This window comes from Erythrolamprus reginae, chromosome 3, assembly GCF_031021105.1.
Source record: "Erythrolamprus reginae isolate rEryReg1 chromosome 3, rEryReg1.hap1, whole genome shotgun sequence".
In the NCBI taxonomy this organism is placed as follows: Eukaryota; Metazoa; Chordata; class Lepidosauria; order Squamata; family Dipsadidae; genus Erythrolamprus; species Erythrolamprus reginae.
Genome location: NC_091952.1, coordinates 129339495 through 129358172, shown reverse-complemented (window position 1 = coordinate 129358172; position 18678 = coordinate 129339495). Strand labels below are relative to the sequence as shown.

Genomic DNA, 18678 nt, shown 5'->3' with positions numbered 1-18678 from the left:
TCAAATACTGGAACTTGTAAATTACACTTCTGGGCTTTCAATATTTTGCAGTTTAGGAGTAGGAGAACTAATCACGAAAGTGTTTTGCCATCTTCCTAGCAAAGGAGCTGCTCTGCAGCCAGCACAACATACAGCACTCTAAAGGAAAAGGAAGAGGAAATGTGTCTGCTGCGCATTTTTAAAAATACTCAATAGGAAGGCACTTCTGGAATGTTTTTTCACAGGAGCCACACTGAGCTCTGCAATCAAGTCGCCCGCTCTTTCCTTTTCAAAACACTTTCTCTCTCTTCATTCCTGTACAAAACAAATTGTCAGCCTTCTGACCCTACACTGTTCTTCATTTAGAGACCTTTAAAGAGAGGGCAGTCTTTTTTTTTATGGACTGGCATCTCCTGACAACTTTATTTTTTTTGTTCCAACCATCCTTGGCACAGAATATAGGCAGTAATGAGAGAAAACACATACTTCTCCAATCCACCTCATTAATTTCTCATTTTTCTAACCCACTGAACTGTCAACTATACGGTATACTTTTCTACGAGAGAGTTCACATGGCTGGAAGCAGACACGATGCAGAAATATCAGAAATCAGCCAGCTGCTAAATTTGCTAAGGCACATTATTCTGAATGGCATGTGCATTGCACTGTAAGCCAGTGCCAGCTACAGAAACATTTCTGACTCAAAGTTTAATAGTTAAATGTGCATTTCCTGAGCAACAGAATAATTCTTCAAAAGAGCAAGGAGATAAACCTTTAAGACACAGACTTGAAAATGTGTTCTTGCTTCGTATTTGACTTTAAAACGAAAATGTTAAGTCGTTTTTCATGGAAGAGGAATTCTGAAAATTGGCAAATTGCTAGAACAATGCCTATTACTTTTTTGGAGATAAATCTCTTAACAAGGTGCTTCTCTTTCAATAAAGTGCCATTTGAAAGACCTTCCTCAATATCCAGAAGCCACTGCTCGATCTGATTCAAAACTCTCCTAGAGTAGCTGACAAAACAAAAATCTAATACAGTGGTACCTCTACTTAAGAACGCCTCTGTTTAAGAACTTTTCTAGATAAGAACCGGGTGTTCAAGAATTTTTTGCCTTTTCTTAAGAACCATTTTCTACTTAAGAACCTCAGGCCAGAAAAAATTCCCAGGAAATTTGAGAGCAGCACGAAGGCCTGGCCAGTTTCCTACCATCCCCCCTGGGTTTCTTTCTCTGGCACAGTGTATGGGAGGCAGCCTTGCACTGGGTTTATGGGAGGCGCATGCTCCTCCTCGCCCCTCAGAGTCCCTCTTTTTTTTTTAAGCCTTAAAATTTTGGATTTTTTTTATTCTCCTCACCTCACCTTCTTCCTTTGGCAGTAACTGTCCTCCTCCTCTTCTTCCTCCTCCTTCTCCCACCCAAATTCCAAGCTTTTATTTCTTTCCTAATGGGTTTGCATGCATTATTTGCTTTTACATTGATTCCTATGGGAAAAATTGCTTCTAGTTAGAAACTTTTCTACTTAAGAACTTGGTCACAGAATGAATTAAGTTCTTAAGTAGAGGTACCACTGTATTATACGCCAGTTTAACTTTTACAAATGTAAATATTGACATGTCCATTCTCTGACAGTGCTCATTTTAATTAGATCAGCAAAGATATTTTTCTCTTTACTTGCCCAAGTCAGAGACATATTCTAAGAACAGGATTTATACTTTGGTGTCACAGGCACCTTTGAAGTTGGGAAAAGTCTGATTCCTTGGCATTCTCAGCAAAGAGCAGAATTCTACTTGCTATGACAAATAATCATCAAATTAACTTGTTCCAGTTTCTGAGCTTTCAACAGGTGCTGTTTGGGAAACTAAGATTAATGATGACTGAGAGGTAGCTTTTTAAACTTGAAAGCTGAGATTTTTAGGACACAAAATGCAGCAGCTGATTCCATTTTCCATGATTGCTACTATATAAAACTATTCCAAATAAATCATAAATAATGGACTTTTAATATTTACAAAACAAGAATAACAATTAGTACTCTTATATATTAACAAGCATTTTAATATGCGTGGCAGGCAGAAAACATTATTTTTACCCATTTTCAGCTACAAAATCTATTTTGCTTTAGGGATAGGAACATCTGCACTGACTATAGACTTCTGAGAACTGCAGGGACCTTTTGATATCACTTGTCTGGGCCAAATGTTTTAATGTTGTGTTTTCAAAGCACAAAAATAATTGTGCTTAACCTCACAGATTACATGATGACTATTAGACTACAGGGCTTTTAAAAAGGTTTATATAACAAAAGTTACTGTCTAATAACTCTGTCATATAACTTTATCATGTTCAGAGGTGAATAACAGAGGCAAAGGACATGCAAGGAGTGTAGTCTATTCCTCAGAGGTGCTCTGTGTAAACTTCCCACAATAATTGGCTGGTCACTGATGAAAATAGGATATGAGTTCTAAAGATGAATGCTTGTTTTAAGGCAGAAAAACTCATTACGGGGAGCACTACAATTCAGAGTCTGTGCATATAAATAAAAGCAGCTGTGACCGCTCAAACCAAAAGAATAAAGAAGACAAGAGACTTTTAAATTCCAAAACAGCTGTACTTCAAACAACGTTGCTTGAAACTGTCCATCCCCACAGGAAATTCCACTCTGGAAACCTTCTTTGTCATCCAAGAAGTGTAAAACAGGCAATTTCCTTAAAAAGGAAGTTATAAATTTTATTTTATTCAACTAAAAGCACAGAGAAAGTTTAGCAGATGATTCAAGATGGTGTCCCATATTTCTATTCCTCTATACTGGGGGTGTTACTTCAGAATGTGCAACAAAATGTTTTTGAGGATCCTCCATTTGTTTCTTGCCTGCACAGACACACATCACTTCTGATTTGTACTGTGTAAACTCAGTCCTTACTTACTTTCTGGAAGCAAAATCCTATTGAGCTGTTTCTACCACCAACACCTTTTGAATCTGCACACCTATGAACTCTCTAACATCTCTTGAATATTTTTGAGGTACATAAGCAATGGCATTCAATAGTCTAAACATTCCAAATTAAAGAAATAATTAACTTTTTTGCATAAGAAATGTACACTTTTCTGAAATAAACATACTACTGCACAGACTTAAGTACAATAAATATTTAAGAAAGACTTCTGCAAACCTATTGCAAAGGGCAGGAAAGCTATTTGGGGCATAATATGGAATAGAGTTACAGGATTTACATTTTACCCTTCTTGACCAAAAAAGTAATTTCAATTTATAGAAAGCTTACATTGGTTTAAAAAAAAAATACACTGGTTTATTGGTTCAGTAGAGTAAGCTCATTTCCTAGTTACAAAAAATAAATAAATGAAGAAACCTACATGTTCAGCTGCCACCCTCAGACAATGTTCAGTTTGGAACTAGGGAGAGGAAAATAGGGAGAAGGAAACAGCCATGTCTGGAGCCCTAAAGCAACCATCCTTCTCCTCTCTAGCTTTATCTACCATGCATGCTTTAAGCAATCCAATGTCAGAACCATGGGTGAAGAAAGGAAAGGTTATACATATACAGTATTAACATTATATATTAAATTTGTCTGCTTCCCCTCTTGCCACAAGGTGACTCTAGGTGGCTTACAACATTAAAGTGAAACCATAGACTATACAAAAGTGAGATGGATTTATTAGTTGATCAACCACCTCCAGTGTGAAATTCCCCCATCAGGGCCCCAAGCCAACCAGCAGAGCAGCTCTCCAGGCTGTTATGGAAAATCAAAAGAGTGGATGCCAATCTAACCTTGGGGGGGGGGGGGGGGGCGGCTAGATGCTGCAAAGGGTCGGGGCCACAGCAGAGAAGGCTTTTTATCCAGGATCCCGCCAGCCAAAATTCTTTGAATGACAGGGTCCACAGCATTTATCATAAACAATCTATTTTCAGTTTCCCATCAGTGTACTGGGATTGGCAATTGAAATCAGATGGCTCATTGATTCATGCCTTTAGAATATGTTTTTTATTGAAATATGAACAAATTCCCACTTTCTTCATTAAAAATGGGATGTATAACAACCTTACAGCTGATTTAGCCTTTCTATCAAGATGTGATAGCTATTTAATAGTAATTGTTACAAAGGTTTTGTTTTAATTAAGCTGTGAATGTACTGACAGTAGATACAATGAAGCACTTGCCATGGTTTCTTCAATGTGATCCATTCATATATATTGACTAGAATCTAGAACAGCATTTCTCAATCTCAGCAACTTTAAAACATGTGGACTTTAACTTTCAGAATTCTCCAGCCAGCACTCATCTGGAAACAAAATTATTCCAGAATCCAGAACAAACGTAGTAACTGTGAGAGGGGTCTTGAAGTCCCCTAGTGGACAACCATTTAAATATGAGCCAGCAGTGTGCAGCAGCTGCCAAAAAAGCCAACACAGTTCTAGGCTGCATAACTAGAGGGATAGAATGAAGACCACGTGAAATGTTAATGCCATTTTATATTGGCTTGGTAAGGATACACTTGGAATACTGCATTCAGTATTATTATTATTATTATTATTATTATTATTATTATTATTATTAATAATAACAAGATGAATAATTTATTAGACTTGTATGCCTCCCCTCTCCGAAGACTCGGAGCAAAATAGAAACTCACAACAAAATAGAAACAGTACAGAGAAGACCAACAAAGATAATTAGGGGACTGGAGGCTAAAACATATGAAGAACGGTTGCAGAAAATGGGTATGTCAAGTTTAATGAAAAGAAGAACTAGGGGAGACATGATAGTAGTGTTCCAGTATCTCAGGGGCTACTGCCACAAAGAGAAAGGAGTAAAGCTGTTCTCCAAAGCCCCTGAGGATAGGACAAGAAGCAACAGCTGAAAACTAATCAAGGAGAGAAGCAACTTAGAACTAAGGAGAAATTTCCTGACAGAACAATTAATCAGAACCAGTCAGCGAAGCAGTGGAAGTGATGTGCCGGTGCCTGGAGGCTGTTGGGGCCTGGATGGGTGTCAACAAACTCAACCTCAACCCAGACAAGACGGAGTGGCTGTGGGTCTTGCCTCCCAAGGACAATTCCATCTGTCCGTCCATTACCCTGGGGGGAGAATCACTGACCACCTCAGAGAGGGTTCGCAACTTGGGCGTCCTCCTCGATCCACAGCTCACATTAGAGAAACATCTTTCAGCTGTGGCGAGGGGGACGTTCGCCCAGGTTCGCCTGGTGCATCAGTTGCGGCCCTATTTGGACCGGGAGTCACTGCTCACAGTTACTCATGCCCTCATCACCTCGAGGCTCGACTACTGTAACGCTCTCTACATGGGGCTACCCTTGAAAAGTGTTCGGAAACTTCAGATCGTGCAGAATGCAGCTGCGAGAGCAATCATGGGCTCCTCTAAATATGCCCATGTCACACCAACACTCCACAGTCTGCATTGGTTGCCGATCAGTTTCCGGTCACAATTCAAAGTGTTGGTTATGACCTATAAATCCCTTCATGGCACTGGACCAGATTACCTCAGGGACCGCCTTCTGCGGCACAAATCCCAGCGACCAGTTAGGTCCCACAGAGTGGGCCTTCTCCGGGTCCCGTCAACTAAACAATGTCGCTTGGCGGAACCCAGGAGAAGAGCCTTCTCTGTGGCAGCCCCGGCCCTCTGGAACCAACTCCCCCCAGAGATTAGAATTGCCCCCACCCTCCTTGCCTTTCGTAAACTACTTAAACCCCCCCTCTGCCGCCAGGCATGGGGGAATTAAGATTTCTTCTCCCCCTAGGCCGTTACAATGGTATGCATGGTATGTTTGTATGTGTGTTTGGTTTTCTATATTAAGGGGTTTTAATTTGCTTTTAGTATTGGATTATTATTGTATATTGTCTATGATTGCTGTTAGCCGCCCCGAGTTTTCGGAGAGGGGCGGCATATAAATCCAATAAAACTTGAAACTTGTATCAGTGGAACAGCTTGCCTCCAGAAGTTGTGAATGCTCCAACACTGGAAGTTTTTAAGGAGATGTTGGATAACCAGTTGTCTGAGGTGGTATAGGGTTTCCTGCCTAAGCAGGAGGTTGTACTAGATGATCTCCAAGGTCTCTTATAACTCTGTTATTCTATTCTAAAAGTGAATCTATATCAAAACTGACAATATTGTTCTTATAAAGTTAAAAATATCCTCACCTTGTGTTTAGTGACAAGGCTTCCACAGTGGCCAGATGTTAATTCAAAAGGCTCAATTTTAGGATCTTATTTGTTAGAAACCTTTAAAAATATTTACTTATATAATACAATGCACAATAAAGCCCCAATAACATTCTGAGGATTTATTTATCCTTCTATAAAAAGAAAGTTTGTTACCTGTTATCACATTTATATCTGGGTACTGAGTTTCACACAGAGTAACTGCTTTGCTATCCTTCTCAAATGCCTCTCGGAGCTCTTTCTTCACAGCTGCTGACCCACATAAACGGTAGAGCCCTACAACCTAGAAATAAAATATAAACCTTACAGAACAGCCTCATTTAGTTTAATAATTACTTAAATATAAATCAAATAGTCAACAGAAATACAAATTTAAATATACTGTAGTCAATATAAAAGGACTCTAAAAGGACTAGGAGGAAACCCTGCATGAAATAAAATCTTTATCAGAAAAAAGCAAAATTATCCAAGTTGCATTAAGTATATCAACTTTAATTGCAATGAATAGAGTTAAGGTAATAGAACAGGAGGCCAAAGTCCATCCATATTCAGCCACATAAGATTACAGCTTGTAAGCTTTCACAGGGACCTTACATTCAGTCCTAGTCATCAAACTGATAGATTAGGTCCATCTTACATTCAGCATTGTCTAACCTAGTAGAACCTACCTGCCTATTCTATTAGAATCCTTCCCCAATAAGTCAAGGAAAAATATCATAGAGGAGCTTTCTTAGGGATAAACACTCATTTTGAATCAAAGGTGCTTTTCAAATGGTAACTGGACTTTGTTGGTTTTTTTCCTTGAAAATATTTTGCTGCTTATCCAAGAAGTTTCTTCAGGTCTCAGTTCAGTTCTTCAGAACTTTGTGGTTGAGAAGCAAAACATTTTCAAGGGAAAAAACCCAAGAAGGCCCAGTTGTCTTTTGAAAACCTTGATGATTGAGAATCTCCATAGACACTTACTTTGAAATACAGGGAAGATGGACTCTTTCCTATTTCAAATGTTATCTGCACTGAGTGTGAGCTGTAAATATGATTGTGAGACCCAGATATTTCCAAAATATCATATATTTACCAAAAACTGTAAACCCAGTTTTTATTCCCTAAGTGCAGCACACCTGATATAGATATTCTTACGAGGAGAATATTGAAAAGGGAACACTGTACCATTGTCTTTTAAATAATAAATTGTTTATATTAATTAAATTATGGTGATGCATTTTTATTGCAATTTGGACTGACAAAGATGTTTTGTCTGTTTTTATAGAAGCAAATATTTTTCTTCTGCATGGTACAGCTAAATATCACATGAGTCTCAAGAAATCATGTGCAGGCAATTTGCTAGCAGTGAAACTTATTTAAAAGACTTTTCTGATTAGGAATTCTTCTTATTAAGTATATAGGCTTTAAGGAATGGACCAACATAGTTTCAGTACACACACACACACACACACACACACACACACACACAAACACACACATAAATCATACCATGAAAAATCACTTCCTTCCTAGCAAAAAGTAGAAATAATCTCTTAAGAGTTTTTTTCAAAAGGAAATTCCATTACAGCTAACAAAAAAGGGAAAATAAGTTACAGCAAGAAAGTTGTATTATCTTAGCATTTTTAATGGACGCTGGAATAGAAATTTAACTTCTTTAATGGACACTGGAATAGAAATTTAATAACAACAGCACCTCATGTACAAACTATGTGTAGCACTCACTCTTTTAGATGAATGTTACAAATGAATGTTATTTCAGTTGCAGGATGAAGTATTGTTACTGCACAATGCAATGTAAGGGAGTAAAACACTGAATATATCTGCCATTATTTTTTAAAATCCAAATATTTCTCATATAAATACATCCTGTTACAGTGCTATAGTCTAAACCAGAACTAAATGTTTACATGCTACTTGAAATTCAGGATTACATTTTCTCTAACAAATGGAGAAGTTGGGTAAACAATTCTTTTATAATATAAACTAAAACAGTATAAAAAAGCTTTAGTCATCAACATTGAATACCAAAGAGTATTATGGCACTTTATATACTAACTGATTTATTACATTTTTCTCCACAGCGCGGTCCACAAAAGCTTCAACCACAATATATTTGCTAGTCGTTTATTTTTTTAATCCCCTTTTGGAAGTTTCTAGATTGAAGTTCTTTAAAAGCACTAAATTCCTATGGGCAAAGGGACAAGGTAAAACACATTTAAAATTCGGCTGCATTTAAAACCTGAGATCTAAAAGGCTTAAACACGAGGCATTTAGCTTTCCCATAATAGGAAATCTTGCACACAATGCATAAAGATTTCCAGTGATACTCATTGGCTGAATACGGGGGTGAGATTTGTGGGTGTTCCTAGACTCTGTTACCCACTTATATTTTAACCCCATATATTCAGATATATCTTTACATCTAAGGCTGTCCTGGAGCATCTTCTTAATCCTGTGTTAATCCACACAGTGATTCTAAAGGCTTGCTGGTTGATAGGCTACCTGTTATACTAAAAAATAAATTTCCTACTACTCATGCCAAGCATTTTTACAGCCACGTTAGACATCTTTTTAAAATCAACTGGCTTCCCATGAATTTCAGGAAGGCAGGAAGAAATCATTCTAATGGGCTTCATGATTTCTGAGATTTTGAGATGGGGGGGAAATCAAATGAACATTGCCTGAAGTTAAACTAAATACCGGTAATCTTATTATGACTGAATGATGAAACAGTCTGCTGTGATACATCTCTAGGGCAATATAACATCTGTAGGGCAATGCCTACAATTCCCACAAAAACAACATATACTTTACCAAAAAACCTCAAATCCCTCTACCCTCAGTTTTATTTAATTACAATTTTTGAATTTCACATTCTGTTTGAGATTTTTCTGCCCTTATAAATACAAATGCCATCATTAGACTAGAGGTTTGGAAATCCTAAAGGCTAGTCACCTAAAATTTGGCAAATACAAAAGGATTATAGACTGCATAAAAGATGATTTTTTAAATTCATCTCATCTTGTACCCTAACGTTAAGAAGACCATAATGATGGCCAGCTATCCAAATGAAGATGATGAGGGACTACAGGATGTTGTATTCTTTGGATTTACCGCAAATAACGATACACACACACACACAGGGAGGGAGGGAGGGAGGAAGGGAGGAAGGGAGGGAGGGAGGGAGAAAGAGAGACACACATATATATACTGCTCAAAAAAGTAAAGGGAGCACTCAAATAACACATCCTAGATCTGAATGAATGAAATATTCTCATTGAATATTTCATTTGCACAACAGCATGTGAAATTGACTGTCAATCAGTATTGCTTTCTTAGTGGACAGTTTGATTTCACATAAGTTTGATTCACTTGAAGTTATATTCTGTTTTTTAAGTATTCCCTTTTTTTTTAGCAGTGTATGTATGTGTATATATATATACACATACATACACTGCTCAAAAAAAATAAAGGGAATACTTAAAAAACAGTATATAACTTCAAGTGAATCAAACTTATGTGAAATCAAACTGTCCACTTATATATATTATATATATATAAAATCACAATGCAAAATTTTACTTCTTTACCTGGCAACCTCTTTTTTCAATCTCCGTAATGCACTTTTTAATCAAGAGTGGAACCATCAAACCTTCATTTTCCTTCTCAACAACTTTCCGAGCATCAACTCCAAAGAGTATAGGTTCTCGTTCTCCATCTCTTCCACAAAGAGAATTCTCCCACTGTTCCAGAAGAGTTAGCTTGACATAGATAAGACCTCTAGGCTCCAGTTTGACTGCCAACTGATGAGTCTTTGTCACACGAAAAAGAGCAGGAAGAACTATTGTACCATGGCAGCAGACCCGGTTTTTCCTTGGCATGGGTTCCCAGCTGAAAACCACTAATTTTAGATGCTGAGCATTTTCTATCTCTATGTTGAAAGTGTGATCCATGTCCAAAAACGTTGTTCTGCAAGTCAGCAAAGCAGTCCTTGCTTTATTTACTGAATCTACCTGAATTGCACAGAAGACATCTTTTGAGTCCATCCGCGGTGGTTTCAGATCCTCTGCACCATAGAAGTGAATGCTCATGAGTCCAGATATGTACTGGGAACATTTGGGTTGGTCAGCAAAAGTGTAGTGTCGAAAGGCATCAATGTCTATTTCTGATTTAGTACCCATGTTACCTGCAAGTACTTCCTTTCCTTTCCCGAACCTGCTTTCAGCTGAGTATTTCCCTGATTTTGCTATAAGCTCAGGAGAGTCTCCATCGCTGAGGTAGCCCCCTTTGCTGGAGGATTTGGAAGTCCCCCTGTTTTTCTTTTTATAACTGTGTTGGGAGGATACACTGCTATCAAGATGATACCGGCTTATAACATTCCTGCTAGCAGCTGCTGTTACATTTCCAGAAGAAGCTAACGGTGCATGGCTTACCTCCTGGCAATTATTTTTAAGCAACAAAGAATTGTCTGAGCTATTATGGCTTGAATTTCCTTTGACACTGAGCTTCCTGCTGAGTTCAGGCAATTTTTTCATCTTCATGGAAAGTTTCCTGACTGTTCTTGGGGATTTTATTTTATCAGGGAAAGGCCAGTTTATCGAGCCACTTTTTTTCAATGGGTTTGGGCTTGGAGGAGAATACTCTGCTGTTCCTGTCTCTGCCTTGTTTGCAGACATGATTCCATGACCTTTGAAAAAAGAAAAGAAAATGAAGATTAAAAAAAATACTTGGAAATAGAAATACTTCTTTATCGTGATCTGAAAAATGTCTATTTAGAAAGACGCTGAGTACAATCTACATTAGAGTTCCCCAATCTTTCTGACTTTGCGGACTGGGGAATGGGGAGAGAGGGTAGATTCTACAAGTGTGACAGGCATTGCGCATGCAACTCCATTGCACAAGTAACAGGAATGCACAAATGCTTGCCCACCACTTGTATAAGTAGGGCTACGCATGCTTACCCACCTCCTCTGTGGTTCGGTTCTGAAGAGCTGGTGTCCCTGTAGTAGGCTTGGGTGTTGGGGACTCCGATCTACATTATTCCCATAAATACCCCTTCCTGTGTGCCAGAATAACCAAGATCATGTGTCCCCCTTTCCTTAAAAGAGACAAAGGAGGGAGATGCTAACTAGGAATCACTGACCCATCCCTCTGCTGATGGACCATTCTGCTTGTTTGGTTGTCTTTCATATGTTAAATTGATATCTTTCAAAGGAGAAGCTGAATGGAACTGTTTTATTTCAGCATCTCTTCTGGAAATAAAATTCTACAATATGTTTTGCCTACACTCTTAAATTCTGGGAAAGATTGGAAAAAGAACTGGAACTACAGTACTTTGCTTTAGGGCTCCTGTACATTTCAAAGGTGGTATATTTTCACCTTTACTTTTTTCTAGTTTTTCTTTTCTTCACAAACACACATGTATGCCTCTTCTCATTATGGCAGAGTGAATTTATGAAATATTTGGAATAAATTCTCCACAAATCTTCAACATGAATCCACTAATTCATCCTTTCTTATACGTTTGTTACATTTTATCAAATAAAATAGGCGTTGATTGCTTACCTGAACGCCTCTTCTCGTACGGTGAGCGGGTACAGCAGTCACATGGGGTTGCTCATGTCCAATCCGGTGGAACTGAGCCTAGTGTTAAAAAAGCTTGCCGGATCCGCCCCTTCCCCAGAATTCGCGAATCCATAGACTAGGCTCAGCAGTGAAGCTCTGTAGTGTTCAACTCTTGTTGTTAGAGGAAGAAAGGTTAAAGGAAGGTAAAGAAGACACATACAAGGGCGGGAAGTGACTGCTGTACCCGCTCACCGTACGAGAAGAGGCGTTCAGGTAAGCAATCAACGCCTATTCTCCGTACTGAAGGAGCGGGTCCAGCAGTCACATGGGACATACCCAATAGATGGTCCCTAGGGTGGGATTAAATTGCTATCGTGTGAGATAACGGATTGGAGTACCCTTCTGCCGAAGGCAGCGTCCGCTGAAGCATAAGAATCAATCTTGTAGTGCCTGATGAAGGAATTTGGCGAGGCCCAAGTGGCTGCTTTGCAGACCTCCTCCAACGGGGCTTGAGTCGCCCAAGCGGCCGAGGTGGCTGCGCTCCTGGTGGAATGCGCTGTGATGTTCCTTGGAACTGAGAGGGAGGCCGACTCATAGGCCTTAGATATAGTCCCTCTGATCCAACGGCCTATAACTGTTGAAGACACTTTGGCACCCATGACTCTGGGGTGATAGGCTATAAAAAGTGCTTCTGACCTCCGAAAGGGTCCTGTGCGTTGGATATAGATTCTCAGCGCTCTAATGAGATCCAGGGTGTGCCATCTAATTGCCAAGGGATGGTCTCGTTGGAGGCAGAAGGAAGGTAGGACAATATCCTGAGTCCTGTGGAACATGGAACTGACCTTGGGTAAGAAGGTGGGGTCCAGTCGCAAGACTACCTTGTCCTGATGAAATTGACAAAGGTCCTGCCTGATTGAGAGGGCAGCCAGCTCCGAAATGCGTCGGGTGGAGGTAATAGCCACCAGGAATGCTACTTTAAAGGATAGGTACCTGAGGGACGCCGATTTTAGGGGTTCGTATGGTGCCTGCGTGAGGGAATGGAGAACCCGTGGCAAATCCCAGGATGGATACCTGTGGACCTTGGAAGGTCTGAGGTTGGCTATGCCCTTGAGGAATTCCTGAACCTCTGGAAAGGATCGGAGAGGCTGTCTGCGGGGCCCCCTAGGACAGATGAAATGGCTGCCAGATGACGCCGGAGAGTGCTGATAGAAAGTCCTTTATGGAAACCTTGCATAAGGAAGGAAATGATTCTGTGTATGGGAATGCACAGGGGAGAGAGGCCTTCCTGTAGACACCACTGGTGAAACTTGGACCACGTGTGGTCGTAGATTCGATTGGTCGAACCCCTTCTGGCCTTTAAAATGACCTCCACTGTATCGGGGTCGTGACCACGCAGTTCTAAGTCTCTCCTGATAACAGCCAGGCGGTGAGGTGGAACCACTCCGGGTCTGGATGGAATGAGGCCCCCTGCCGCAGCATATCCCCCGAAACGGGGAGTCGCCAAGGGTCCTGGACGGACAACTGTTGGAGATCCGCGAACCAGGGCCGGCGGGGCCAATGAGGGGCGATTAAGATTACCCGGGCCCTCTCGGTGAGGACCTTGTGAATCACGTCCGGGAGAATTGGAATTGGAGGGAATGCGTAGAGTAGGCCTGGAGGCCATGGGCTCCGGAGAGCATTGATTGCTTCCGCTCCCGGGGATGGAAATCTGGAAAAGAAGCGAGGGAGTTGGGCGTTCGCATTGGTCGCGAAGAGATCCAGGATTGGTAGGCCGAATCTGAGACTGATTTGATGGAACAGGTCTTGATGGAGGTTCCACTCTCCTGGGTCTATCGTTGCTCGGGATAGCCAATCCGCCTGGACGTTGAGGCTCCCCGAGATGTGGTCGGCCAGGAGCGACCGAAGATGTTTTTCCGCCCAAAGGCCTAACTTGAGGGCCTCCCTCATGAGAGCCTTGGATCTCGTGCCCCCCTGTCTGCAGATATGGCTTTTTGTGGCAATGTTGTCGGTGAGAATGAGCACGTGCCGGTTGGGAATGCGAGGAGAAAACTGCTTCAGAGCCAGGGAAACGGCTCTTAACTCTAGCCAATTGATTGGCTTGGAAGCCTCCTCCGGGGACCACGTGCCTTGGGCTATCATCCCTTGGGCGTGGGCGCCCCATCCCGATAGACTGGCATCTGTGGTGATGACAAATTGATCCGGGCACCTGAACGGGAATCCTTTGTCCATGGCCGGAGATTTCCACCACTTGAAGGATCTGCGAACCATTGGTGGGATGACAATGCGACGATTTGAGTTGCTGTGCCCCGATCTCTGAAAGGGTAATAGGAGCCACTGAAGTTCCCTAGCATGAAGGCGAGCCCAGGGAATGATGCCTATGCATGACACCATCTTCCCCAAAAGGGAAGACAGGGATACTATGGATACTGAAGGTTTAGATAAAATGGAAGAGATTAACTCCCCTATACTGAATTTTCTCTCGGGAGAGAGAAAAACCTGGGAGGATTCTGAATTTATAATGGCTCCCAGGTGTAAGATGGATGTGGAAGGTTGGAGGTGACTTTTATCAAAGTTGATGGAAAATCCATGGTCCTGAAGGACTGACATGGTGGTAGAAAGGTCTGTTTTTACCTTCTCTAGGGAGTTCCCATGAATCAAAATATCATCAAGATAACATAAAATGTGAATGGGAGACGCCCGGATATAGGCCGCCAGAGACCCCAAGAGCTTTGTAAAGACCCGAGGGGCCGAGGAGAGGCCAAATGGCATCGCCCTATACTGGAAATGCCTGCCTTGAAAGGAGAAACGTAAAAATTTTCTGTGGCATTTGGCTATAGGAATGTGGAGGTAGGCCTCAGTGAGGTCTAAGGAGACCATGAAATCTCCCGTGTGGATGGCGGCCAAAATAGATGATAAGGAGTGCATCTTAAACTTCCTATATTTGATGAATAGGTTCAGCTTCTTTAAATCCAAAATAGCTCTCCAACCTCCGGAGGATTTTGGAACCATAAATAGGATGGAATAAAAACCTAGGCCCCTCTGACCGGAGGGAACCGGTTGAATGGCTCTGATGGACAATAAGTGGGAAATGGCCTCCTCCATACGGTTACAATCTGAGGAGGACCTGGGAGAAGGGCAGGAAATAAAACGTTTCGGGGGGGGAGAAATAAATTCTAAAAGAAGACCTGTTTGAACAGTGTCAATGACCCAGGGGTCCTTGGAGGTGAGACGCCAATTAGAGGCGAAATGGGCCAGGCGACCACCTATGGGAATTGAGGGAAAATTACCATCTAGGTTTCTTTGAAGCCCTGTTAGAGGACGCTCCCCTTTGGAAGCGAAAACCTCTGCCCCTGGAGTTCCTACCTTGGGAACGAAAGCGAGGGGAATACTGACCTGGAGATCTCTGATAGGAAGCCGCTTGATCTTGCTGCCGCCCTGGGCGACGAAAGGACTGCGTTTTGGTAGCCTTTTTGGTGGTTGGACCCAAAACTTTCTTCTTGTCCGTGGTTTCCGTGAGGAGTGGATCCAGAAGATCACCGAAAAGAAGGTCGCGCTTTAGTGGACCCAGGGATAACTGCCACTTCTGGCGAACTCCCGCTTGCCAAGGGCGAATCCATAGGAGTCTTCGGGCCGTTGTAGAGGCTGCAATAGACTTAGCTGAAAATCTAGTAGATTGTAAAGTGGCATCAGCCACGTACTGGGCAGCTGCAAAGACCTTGTTGAAGTCTTGTTGACCTCTCAAGTCATCGGGAGGAATATGCTGTTGAAGTTGGCGAAGCCACAGAAGCATGGCTCTGGAGAAAAAGGAAGCCGCTGCAGAACTTTTAATGGCCCAGGAATCTGCGGTGAATCCTCTTTTGAGCATTTGTTCAATCCGCTTGTCCTCTGGGCGGAGGACTTCCTCTGCTTCGCCTGGCACAGCAGCCGCTGAGTGAAGGATCTTGACAGGTTCATCCGGTTTAGGAAAGGATAGGAGCTCCTCATAGGAAGAGGAAAGTTTGTACAATTTTCTGTCCTTGGTTGAGGGATTAAGCCCAGAGGCTGGGAAATCCCACTGTTTAAGTAAGGCATCTTTAAACAATTTAGGCATAGGAATTACCTCGTTATCCTCCTGTTCCTCTGTGAAGTAAGGTAAATTCTCCTCCGGGGGGTCAGTGGATGTGGAGGCCTGTTTCTCCTGGGCCGCCAATCCCGTAGAAATTCTAGCTTTGAGGAGGAGAGATTTGAACAATTGAGAAGGAAAAATAGTAATTGGAGAAGGAACCTTTATTTGGGATTCCTCATCATCTGAGAGACCTTGAAAAGGATCCTCATCCTCCTCCATATCCTCATATTCGTCCTGAGAGGAATCTGAATCATCCTGAATAGGAACTCTAACCGCTGGGGAAGAACCCAAGGGGCGGGAGGGACGAGGAGGAGGAGGAGGTAAGGGAAGCTCATTGATGGTAGAGAGTTTAGCATCAATGGCCTTGGACAACACAGAAAAAATAGATTGGAATTCAGGAGGTAAACTAGAAATATCAGCAGGAATGGCAGAAGAATCCCTGAAGGCCTGGGAGGATCCTGGCTGGGGGGAATCTTCAATAATATCTGGTTCCTCTGGCCCTATTCCCCATAGGTTAGGTTGGGGTCTGTCTAGGTTAGGCTCATCCAGAGATAACACAGGGACCCCAGAAGGAGGCAGACTAGAAGCCTCTGGGGGGTCTTGACTACTGAGTACTTGGGCCTGTACTTTCAAACGCTTTGCTGATTTGTCATGGATTCTTTGTAGGGCTAGGTCCCTTCTCTTCTCAGCCCTGGTGACCTTGGTCGAGGGGCGGGCCCCTGAGGAAGAGGAGGTCGAGGCCTGGGGGATACTGGTAATCTCATCGCCTGTAGGCCTGGCCTCTCTGGGACCTTTAGTTGTGCCTCTCTTGGGAAAAGTAGCCATAGTCTGACAATTAACAGAAGACCAGGCTGAGCCAAAAAACTGAATAATTAGGGAGAAGAATTACAAGCTTTCCCAAGAGGAAGGATCCTGCTCCGAGGCCTCGGAGCTGCTGAGACTTGAGGGCAATCTGGGCAAACCCAGAGTTCGTGTCCCCAGATCCAGCGTGGCCAGCCTCCCTAAACTTTAATTAAAGTAAACCAAGGCACTCTGGTTGGAGGCTTAGCCGGTGGAGAATTAAGCCTGAGCGTCCCAAAGCCCACTCCGGGATCCACGCGGTGGACTGAGGCCTACGCGGCTGGCAGGAGGCCAACACGAGAGGCCTAACTTTAAAAAGGGCGCGAAGGCCTTCGCGCCGAAAAATCGCTCCGTAATAAAATTCTTAAAGGGGAAGCGATCGACTAAGTCCAGGAGACTAGAAACAAGCGTCTCACTCCGCAGGAGGTTTTCTTAAGCCCTTTTACAATAATACAATAATAATTTTATTTTATCAATGAATCAATACTTGCACCAAGACCTCCAGGCCAAGGGATTAAAGGAATCCACAAGCGGCAGCGGGGATCGTAAACGGCAAAACAGCCGGGGGAAAACGAAACCGCAACTTCTCCCAAGGAAAAAAAGCCGAGCCGCAAACGGCTGGCGCTAATAGTGCAAGTAAATAAATAAGGATAAACAATTCTTACTACTTTTGAAGGAAAAGATCGAAGGGAAGGTGTTAGAATGTTGAACGAGCTATCACAATACAACCGCAGGATATGCGAACTGAGCGAATTCTGGGGAAGGGGCGGATCCGGCAAGCTTTTTTAACACTAGGCTCAGTTCCACCGGATTGGACATGAGCAACCCCATGTGACTGCTGGACCCGCTCCTTCAGTACGGAGAACTGAATTTCATAAACAATCAATGAAATAAGTTAATCAATATTGGATTCATAATTAGTTATTTGCATATTCAAAGTATTTTGTAAAAAAAATAACAGTTTAATAAGAGGAACTAAATAAAATGCAAAACTGGAATACAGCATACAATCATATCAATGTACACACCATAGTTTTTCATAGTGAAAGATGAACTTTTGTTCATGAGTTTTACCTCACGGAGGTGGAAGGCTCACTTAAAACATCTTCACATCATTTCCCTGTTTACTGTCTAAAAAGTCTTAGTATTTACTTACTTACTTACTTACTTACTTACTTACTTACTTACTTACTTACTTACTTACTTACTTACTTACTTACTTAAATGCCACCCTTCTCCTTAAACTCAGGGCGGCTTTCAACATGTTAGCAATAGAACTTTTTAACAGAGCCAGCATATTGCCCCCACAATCCGGGTCCTCATTTTACCCACCTCGGAAGGATGGAAGGCTGAGTCAACCTTGAGCCGGTGATGAGATTTGAACTACTGACCTGCAGATCTACAGTCAGCTTTAGTGGCCTGAGTACTGCACTCTACCTGCTGCGCCACCTCGGCTCACTTTGTATATTACAGATATACAATAACTCTACTGTTCCAAATTCAGCAATTTCATAATCTATTCTAAGGGTTAAAAACAGATGTCCAGTAAAAACTGTCAACTGTAATTTAATATAATTGGGTGGGGGGGACTTATCTTCTAGTTTCCCAACCTTGGCAACTTGAAGATATTTGGACTTCAACTCCCAGAATTCCCCAGCCAGTGAATGCTGGCTGGGGAATTCTGGGAGTTGAAGTCCAGATATCTTCAAGTTGCCAAGGTTGGGAAACACTGCACTAGATCAGTGTTTTTCAACCAGTGTGCCGTGGCACACTAGTGTGCCGCAAGACATGGTCAGGTGTGCCGTGAGGAAGGAAGCTCAGGTTCCAGTTTTGCAACTTTTTGCTGAGAGCAAGAGAGAGATTGAAAAAGAAAGAAAGAAAGAGGGCAAGAGAGAGAAAGAAAGAAAGCAAGAGAGAGAGAGAAAAGGAGAGGAAGGGAGAGAAATGAGCAAAAAGGGGAGGAAAAAAGAGAAATGAGAAAATGATTGATT

At 42.1% G+C, this 18678-nt stretch overlaps 1 protein-coding gene across 1 annotated transcript in view; it reads right to left on the bottom strand.

Annotated features, from left to right (window-relative positions):
- Positions 1 to 18678, bottom strand: part of SYDE2 (synapse defective Rho GTPase homolog 2) — a 64436-nt gene that overhangs the window by 21902 nt on the left and 23856 nt on the right. The window contains 2 exon segments of the mRNA XM_070746626.1: positions 6331 to 6457; positions 9768 to 10864. Coding sequence (XP_070602727.1) covers positions 6331 to 6457; positions 9768 to 10864 — 1224 coding nt within the window.